Source organism: Corythoichthys intestinalis, chromosome 5 (assembly GCF_030265065.1).
Source record: "Corythoichthys intestinalis isolate RoL2023-P3 chromosome 5, ASM3026506v1, whole genome shotgun sequence".
NCBI lineage: Eukaryota > Metazoa > Chordata > Actinopteri > Syngnathiformes > Syngnathidae > Corythoichthys > Corythoichthys intestinalis.
In genome coordinates, this window is record NC_080399.1 from 51,406,688 (window position 1) to 51,416,678 (window position 9,991).

General features: G+C 40.0%; 1 protein-coding gene across 5 annotated transcripts in view; it reads right to left on the reverse strand.

Moving 5' to 3' along the window:
- Positions 1 to 7,154, reverse strand: part of bmal2 (basic helix-loop-helix ARNT like 2) — a 36,935-nt gene extending 29,781 nt beyond the window's left edge. For 3 of the 5 annotated variants that reach the window (XM_057836523.1, XM_057836527.1, XM_057836522.1), the window contains exon 1: positions 3,481 to 3,783. In XM_057836523.1, the coding sequence (XP_057692506.1) occupies positions 3,481 to 3,538 (58 nt within the window). In that variant the 5' untranslated portion in view covers positions 3,539 to 3,783. Of the gene's footprint in view, positions 1 to 3,480; positions 3,784 to 7,118 lie in introns of those variants that run through there. The other 2 variants (XM_057836526.1, XM_057836525.1) reach the window with 1 other exon arrangement.
- Positions 7,155 to 9,991: the final 2,837 nt, after the last annotated feature.

Below are 9,991 nucleotides of genomic sequence, written 5' to 3' on the forward strand. Positions count from 1 at the left end.
AAAAAAATGTAAATAAGCCATGGTTCCTCCACATGACGTCTGACTCAGAACAGTCCAGCTGGACAACAAATGCAGCAGAAAGACATAATTATATTCAATTAATCATCCACTGATTAAAAAGAAATACACTACTTACAAGTTGTTGTAATATGGATCTGATTTAATTTTCCCCCATAACAAATAACATAATTTTCATGATAACATGAATAATGAAGTAATTTTCCCCCCCAGTTCATAAAATTAATTTTTGTAAACTGAATATTATTAATTTATGCTGCACATACTGTTTTGAGCAGAGATATTCTTTCCTTAGCCCTAGGTCTTCCAGCACAGTTTTCCTTGTTTCCACCATTGGTAACCAACTTTTTATGATAGCATAACAACTCACAACAGAAGAACAAAGACATACTTACGGTGCTCATAAGTCTAAAATATTAAAATTTGACTTTGGTTTTTGAGGCATATTCTTCCAAAACATTATGGATGAAGAAAGAAGAGTGCATGTACTGGCATAATAAGGCACGGTGTGACATAACACTGCGACCAATTTCAAAACCTAACGTTTGCAGAAGGAATAACCGTAATTTTCGCACTATAAGGCGCCACCTGACTATACGTTGCACCCAACAAATTTGACACAAAAACGGCATTTTTTCATAGATAATAAGCAATGGACTCTAAGCCGCAGCTGTCCTCACTGTATTATGGGATATTTACACTTAAAGCTATTAACCGGGAACACTGTATTTGACAGCGGCATCATACGATTGTCATAAGACCAAATGAACCACCATGAAGCTTAAAACCAATTGGCTGCAAAGCGTCGTTGCTTCAATAAGATTCAATTGGCCATCACTGCTCCCTTGCGGGAGACAGTCAAGCTCTGCTGCCACCTGCTGTCAACACTGTTGTCGTCCAACATGCCTCCTATTATGCATTGCAGCGCTACAGATGTAAATAACAATCTAAATTCATGTTCAGTGGTCATTATTTCTTCACTTACTGTTCCAGTTGTTTCATTAATTGACAGTTATGGTATTTGGTAACACTTTATTTGACAGTGGCGCCATAAGACTGTTATTAGACAATCATAATTATTACATGACACTGTCATGAGCATTAATGAATGCTTATAGCAGATGCCATTTAGAGTTATCCCGCAAATTATCTCACATTTTGAATGGATGTAACTAGTGCTGCAACGATTAATCGATTAACTCAAGTATTCGATTAAAAAAAAAAAAAAAAGATTCAAATTCAATTTTGCTGCTTTGAGTATTTGTTTAATTAAAGTGGTGTTGTGATTGTGATGGTAAATTTTGAAAGTATTTGTATTTAGTTTTATTTATTTGGGTGGATACACTGCCCTCTAGTCTGCCTCATTTCACATGGCTGAATCCAGCTGCTCCATGTTAAATGGAGAGAGAGAGTACTTACTGTATAGACCAACATAAGCCAATTTTTTGTTTGAGCTAATGTTTTTTTAGTGCATTCGTTATTTAGTTTATAGGTATATTTAGCCTTTTTTTGTAGGAATATGTGTCTGAACCATTTGTTAGGAGCATTGTAAAAACATAAAAAGGTAGTGTTTTATAGCATTTAAACTAGCAGACTTTTGCTATGTAAGTTAGCCAATTGTTCTTTTGTTGTACATAGATCCTTATTTATTTAATTTTCTTATACCGTTTGAGGCTCAGGTATTTGAATTGTTCATGTTGCTTATCCAATTACTCAATTATTCGAACTAACTAGTTCATCGATTAACCGACTACTAAAATAATCAATAGCTGCAGCCCTAGATGTAAAACATCCAAGATGGACATAAATGGAGTTAGTGACAGAATTTGTCGGATCTGTCATAAGCATTAAGTAATGCCCATGATAGCGTCATGTCGTAATTATGAAGGTCTTATGGCAAGCTTATGACGCCGCTGTCAAATAAAATGTTACCTATTGACGCAAATAAATCAACAAATAAGCCGCACTGGACTATAAAACGCAGGATTCAAAATTAAGGAAAAAAGTAGCATCTTATAGTCTGAAAATTACAGTAACTAACAAATTCGATTGCAATCAAGTATAAAACTACTCAGATAACACACTAAAACCAGGGTGCACTCTCATTTCGTTTTTTATGAATAAAACAGTTCCAAATATTGGAAAATTACTTTTTTAATAATGGAATGCAAGAACACATTAAAACAAAAATGCGTTATTTGGTATTTTGAGTAATGATCTACTGTTAATGTGAATGTATGCTATTGCACAAAACATAATGCTGATCAGGATATTTGCCCTTCTGTGGCGAACCGAATTCAATCCAACACCACACCGCTTTCCTTCCTACTGGACCGCAAAACGGGACTGCTGCAGGTGCCATTTTACATAATTGATGAATAAATGAATGACGGTTAATTCAATAAATGCGTAAATTTGTTGAGTTACTCATATAAGTCATATAAGCTCCAAAAGCGTGAACCAGCAAACATAACATAACATGGTATATTTGAGCATTGTTTTAGCAAGAAATACATCTAGATAATATATGGATCAGCTTCATACAGTTCAAAACATGGCTAGAATCTTTATATTGGTGTATTTCATTGGGGGAAAAAAATATGCCTTTCACAAAATTATAAGAGAGCCTTTAACACAAGATTTCAAAACATGTCCTTACCGAAGGCAAGCTCGTGTAAACACAAGAATGGCAGCGCTGGAGTAATGTTGACAACAGAATTGTTTTTAATACTGTACTATTGATATTTCAGGCTAAGGAACAATCGTCGTGTCATTTTTGCAGGGTTTCTTACATATTGTTTTCCACAAACAGGAAAGTTAACAGTGAATCTTTTATAAAAATCACATATAGGCATGCATTTTTTTTTTTTAAATACAAGTAGTTGTTTTGCTAACTCTGAACCGGTTGCCTCTCGGCACCATTAGTTGAATAAAAATTACGGAATAGTGGGCTCGAACATCTACAATACAGTTTAAACTAGCATTATTGGAATTAAAAACACAACGACACCGTGGTGTCAATCCTACCACGGACTACTAAAATGTTGAAAATAGCTGAAATGGGTACTTTTTTAACAGCTGAAAAACAGGCCTGGCTACATTGCTAAGCTAGCATTTGCTTGATTTTGTTTGTCTCTCAAGGCTACAAATAGAAAATGCTCGACTTCCATTTCAAATGCCATTTTGACAACTGACAGGCCGACACGGGGTGATTCCACGCTATACTCTGGAAATGCGAAATACAGAATAGCTTTGCACAAACAGTGTAAAGCACGACTTTGCTCTACTGATCTACTGACCTACTTTTAGGAAAAGCTCAAAGTTACGGTCAACCCTTGTGAAAGGAACAAGCGGAAGCGGCAACACTGACCTTGCGCCCCACATTAATGCCAAAGCGCCAGGATGAGTAGAAAGGGTAGAAATGTTCAAATAGGATCCAAATGTATGAGATAAGTCAATTACCTCCCATTTCGCCGTCCGTTCTGTCACCGTCGCCGGCGGCAGGATGCCTGGCCGACATGGCTGAAGCCGGTGCGCTGGGGCCGAGGACGCCAATGCATAGAGAAGGCAGTCGGAAAAACGTCGGGAATTGCCTTTTATCTTTACTAAGGCGACGAGTCCAATTGACAATATAAACTACATTATTTCACTGCTGTCGTGTTTTGTACAAGGAACGAAGGATTCTTCGTTTTCCGTGCAGTTTAGTGAGGATCGAGCGCGGAAGAGATGGCACAGATTTGTGTCTCCTCCTACCGGATCACTACCAGTTTCTCACCCCTCCTGTACATACAGAAATCCACCACATACATTCCTTCTTTTCGTTTTTCTTCAAATCGCGCGAGGATCTATCAATTACAACTGTAAAGATTAATTACCGTCAGACAACGCCTCATGCCGGGGGGGGGGGGGGGGGGGGTAACGAATTACATATACTCTGGTTTTTTATGTGACTTGTATTGTTTTTTTTAATCAGTAAATGAGTTACTTTTCACTTTTACTTCGATTAGATTTTTACACCAGTACTTTAACTTTAGCAAATTTTCATCAATGTAACACTACTTTTTCTTGGAAAGATTTTTGGAGTACATCTCCCTGCCCTTCTGAGTGCATTAATTATTTGGTGTCTGTGTTTCCTGTAGGCTACGAATTGCCAGTAGAGGGCATGCATGCTCAGCCTTCAGCCTGTAATGTCCTGTGGCCTGTACTACAAAGCCGATTTTCTGGCTTATCAGGGTAACTTCGAGGGTAACTTCATCACGTGCAGCCTAACTTCCCGGCTAATCGGGACTATGAAGGGTGGATATGTTGAAACCGAGGAATGTTGCCATGGCAACATACGCCACACGTGTAACCAGTGGCCTATACTACGAAGCCGGTTTTCTGGCTTAGCAGGGTAACTTCGAGAGTAACTTTATCACGTGCGACGTAAGTTCGCGGCTATGCGAGACTACGAAAGGTGGATATGTTGGAACCGAGAAGTGTTGCTATGGCAACACACGCCACATGCCAAACCTGGTCGTGTCAGAGTTAGATCTTGCTTAACATCAGGATTCCAATTAACCACGCTCTATTTAAGCAGCACTCCTCCGCGGACGTGTCCTCCTGACAATGACAGCGTACTTGGACGACCCATACGAAATTGGCGCGCGGATTGTGAGGGGCTCTCTCCGGAGGGCACGGGTATTTCGGGACCGCCAGAATCCGCTGGCGTACCCGGAAGATGTTCTCCATGAAAGATATAGATTTTCAGCTGAGGGAATTCTTTACCTGTGCCAACTGATCTAGGCAGCAGATGTCACTAATGTAACCCGCCGAGTCAGGCCCTCACAACCGCGCAGATTGTGTGTGCCTGTCCGTGCGCTCTTTCGCCAGGGACAATATATGTATTCCATCGATGATGCTGAATATCTGCGTAAGAACACTGTATGCCGTGCGATTCGGAGTGGGGTATGGAAACGCTTCAAATTGATGCATTTATAATAATCATAGAAATATGTAGACTATTTAAACATTGAGAAAACTTGCGTTTTTTTCTGCCAACTGGAGGAGATTAAATTAAATGTCAAATCCACTGATAGGACAGACGCACAAATATAAAAGATATAAATGTTTATTGAATATGCATCTTACAGTCTTGTTTAACTGTGAAAAATCGCTACAAAAGACGGGCTTTTATTTACGCAACAACGCATGGCATCCCCCCATTTCCTTCTTCTCCTGAGTCCTCACAAATATAACATAATATTTTTTTTGGGGGGGGGGGTTGTCGGGCTCGGGCCTGCAAATCAAGTTTATTGATTGGACTCGGATTTTTTAGGCCCAAACTAAAAAAAAAGAACATACGTATTCGTACAGTCAAGGGGACTAAACATACAATCATCCTGTTTTGTGTGGTGATGCGTGACAATTATTTCTTACTGTTAGTGTAACAAATCTTATTTTATTGTCCTGACAGCAGGCTTTATTTCTTTTCATAGACATAAGTAAACTGGCATATTGACGCATTCACAAATCACACGATCTGTAAATTCGCTGTCAACAGACCCGTTGCGGTCTACTCGCCGAAGCGGTGTTGGATTTCGCGGTGAGGGTGGATTTTAATTCCTCATAATTCTGCATGATCATCGCGCATTCGTCCTCCGTGAAGTAAGGTGCCCGTGCCATCGTCACAAGTAGTGTTTGACTCTGGTCACCGCCCCCTTTTATGTGAACGCGCAGTAACTCTGACTGGGTTGACACAGGTTCGACTAATCAACCTCATAATCAGCGTCGTAGTACCGATTGACCACAAACTAGACAACCAGGTTTTGTCAACTCCGGTTACCCGATGGTAAACTAGATTACTTCTGGGGAGGTTGAACTCGGTTCGTAGTATAGGCCACTGGTTGTCTCAGAGTTAGATCTTGCCTAACCCCGGGTTTCCGATTAACCACGCTCTATTTAAAGCAGTAATGTGAAGTAATTTCTTCGTTTTTTCTTCACATGCCAAATAGGGTCACAAGTAAAGTAATTAAACATTGTCCAACAAATAAAGCATGAAAAAATAATTTATATGTTGTATATTTGACAAAATAATTGCGTTTCCGAAGTTTGAGCCTGAAAGGGGACGAACCCGGAAGTGATACGTCACACCGGGAACGCGATGGCACCTCCATACATACGGCCGCCACACAAAGCCTTTCAAACAATGAATCCAAGTTTTTGAAGAGTTGGAGGAAGAAGAGGAGATTGGAATTTCATGTCATTAGCCAGACGCTAATGATGCAAACAATGTGCCTAGACTTCCTCACATGGAATGGATACAAGACTCATCGCGATTACAACATTGTAAGATATAGGCTGTTATTATTTTCATGATTTGAAGATGCAGATATTTGCACACAATTTTATGTTTTTGTCTATCTGATGACATTGTTAAAAAAAAATAATAATCAGACTTCATGTTCATTTTGGCAGATCCGGCAGCTCTCGTGCATATAAAATAATAATATAAAAACGTTGGGGGGAAAGAAGGAGATGAGTCATTGTTATGTCTTGACCGAGTGACCCACACGACACCTTTATTGGCTTTTACAACTTTACTCAACGTCTTGCCAAGTGACTTTGAACAACAACTTTTCTCTCTTTTAGTGAAGGAGTAAGGCACAAACAATAACACATCTAAATGACATGCGTACACTCTACTGGTGAACTCCCGTATTACAACTAAATAAAATCCACTATATCACAGTCGCCGATTGCTTTCTCCACTTTGTTGTGGCAACAATAAGAAAACAAAGTGGCGTCTAATGGCGTGAGGAAATGTAGTTTTTTCGCAGAAGCGAACAGATTACAAAGCACCACTTCAGTGTTGTCCCGAGACTACATTTCCCATGATTCACTGCGTGGCCGGGGGCGCTCGCTGATTCGCTGCCAGACATTAAAAGCAACATTTATCACCTGTCAGCGGCTCTCGCGAAGCGGCGAAGCACAAACTAGAAGGCTTCAAAGCGATCACCGTGAACGAAACGGCGAACCGTACAAATGCAATGCAATGCTTGAAGCATGAAGGTGGAAATACATAATACAAATACAGATAAATACAAAATAAATAAACTCACCGGCGGTGTGTGTCTCTTACTGCAACGTGACCGTGAATTACGCGACGCCGACCCGCGTATGTGCACATCCACACCCCTTTCCCGATTGACAGTGGATTAACCCTTTCGGGCAAGATCGTAGATGACGCACAATTTAAACATGCTTAACATAGCGAACGCAACAACAACTATGATCGGGGATAGCCTCGGCTAACGTCGCTAGCTTATACTGTTCATTCCACAACAGTTGGCAGCTCTGCTTTGACAAAGTCATCAGTCATCTATCCAAAAATCACACACATTACTTTTTGGCAAATCCTTGATCATAAGCAGACCGGTTAAGGAAGCAGGCATCTTCGAAGTGTTTGCAGCAGAGAACACTACTCGATGATGGCATGAAATTCATTCGCTTCGTGCGAACGAAAGATGTCCATTTATGTGCCCTGCTATCCTTTGGCCACTCATATAACTTTTTGTTTGAGTGAGAACAAAACATCGCCACACACCGCCATGGCATCTTACCGAGAAGCAATGCAACAAACAATACTGTTCTATGGCGGACTTCCCTCGCACTTCCCGGTGTGACGTAATTTCCGAAGATTTCCAAAGATTGCCGAAGAAAAGCATTTTCGTTGTCAAGGGCGTTGCTATGGGTTAAACAAAGAATCTGGAAGGGTTGCGTTAAAAAAAATAATGAAAATATGCTTATAATTGTTTAGCCATTGATATTCAAAAACATGGTTGGCCAACCTTAGTTCACATTTGGCCTTTAAATAGCACTCCTGCGCGGACGTGTCCTCTTGACAAGGACAGCGTACCTGGACGACCCGTATGACATTGGTGCGCGGATTGTCGGAGGACACGAGTATTTAGCGACCGCCAGAATCCGCTGGTGTACCCGGACGATGTTCTCCATGAAAAATAGATTTTAAGATGAGGGATTTCATTACCTGTGTCAGCTGATCATGGCGGATGTCTCTAATGTAACCCGCCGAAGTCAGGCCCTCACAATAGAGCAGAATGTGTGCCTGCCCTTGCGCTATTTCGCCAGCGGACAATATATGCAGACCATCGGTGATGCTGGATATTTGAGTAAGAACACTGTATGCCGTGTGATTCGGAAAGTGGTAGAAGTGGGGTATGGAAAGGCTGCAAATTGATTGTTGAAGATGCTATACAGAAACCTGTGTCGGCTTCGCTGAATGTAAACGAATGTGGTGCTTATTGCTCTCATACAAGAAATAAATTTAACGAACTTTTCCAGCATTAGTTCATTGTGTAAATGCATTTATAACAATCATAAAAATATGTAGACTATTTAAACATTGAAAAAACTTGCGTTTTTTTCTGCCAACTCGAAGAGATTAAAATGAATGTCAAATCCACTGATATTACAGACACACAAATATAAAACATAAATGTTTATTGATTATACATCTTACGGACTTGTTTAACTGTGAGAATTTGTTACAAAAGATGGGCTTTAATTTGTTATCATTACGCACAGGCATCGTCACAAATGTGATCACACAAAATGCAACCACGCATCGCTTCCCCCATGTCCTTCTTCTCCTGAGTCCTCACTAATATAACATAAAATTCCGGGGGTGGGGTCAGGCTCGGGCCTGCAAATCAAGGTAATTGATCGGGCCGGGTCGGGCTGGATTTTTTGGGCCCGATCTAACCTCTGAAGATGTTCAAAGAACATACATATTCATACAGTCAATGGCACAATCATCCTGCTTCATGTGGTGATGCACATACGATAAATTTCTTACAGTTAGCGTACCAAATCTTATTTTATTGTCCTGACAGCAGGGTTTATTTCTTTTCATGGACATAAGTAAACTGGCATATTGACGCGTTCATACGATCTGTAATTCGCTGCCAACAGACCAGTCGCGCTCTACTTGCTGAAGCGGTGTTTCGCGGTGAGGGTGGATCTAAATTGTTCATAACTCGTGCTTTCATTAAAAGTTGTGTTTGACTCTGGTATCCGCCCCCTTTTATGTGAACGCGCAGTAACTCTGATTGGGTTAACACAGGTTCAACAAATCAACCTCATAATCAGCGTTGTAGCACCGATTGACCCCAACCTAGGTAACCAGGTTTTGTCAACCCCGGTTTACTGCCGGTACCATGGGTTAATTCTGGGGAGGTTGAACTCTGTTCGTAGTACCTGACACTGTAAGCACACTCTTGCTTGTTATTAAAATATTGCATTTCAACCAAAAACTTGAAAAGTAAACACTTGAAAATATAACTATTACAATAATAGTGTACATCAGTGGTGTGGAAAATCAATTTAGCGTGGCTTGAGAACCCACTCTTCACCTAAATGGGCTAGAAACATTTAATTGCATGTATTATGAATAACAGTCAGTGTATTGTTTCCTTGCCAAGATGTGCAAGATTAATTAGATTGTCTAATTGTTTAATTCTCGCTAATTGACTGGAGACAGTGCAGTGTGTAAATGCTGGAAAGTTTAATTAATTAATTTTAAAATGATTAATTATTATAATAAATGTCATTTATTTAGTAATCATTTGTACCAGACAAATGGTTTGACGCGTCACACGAGATGACTGAACGTCACAGGAGGACGGCATCAAATGTACTGCAGTGGCGTCAGATCTGCAATAATTGAAGTAACACTTCCCACTACGACCACTAGATAGTAGACTAGTCCTAATTAAAAAAAATGCAATGGTGAGCAGCTGAAACGTTTGTGATTCCACTTTGGTTGTGCTCAAGTACATTTAACTTGTAATCGCTTTTGTAAGCAATTTAATTTCTAGATTTAGACAAACCGCTCTTAAATAAATGTATTAAACCAAATTAATTACAAGGATTTCATATTTTTATGCGGTGTTTCAATTACCTAATACCTGCC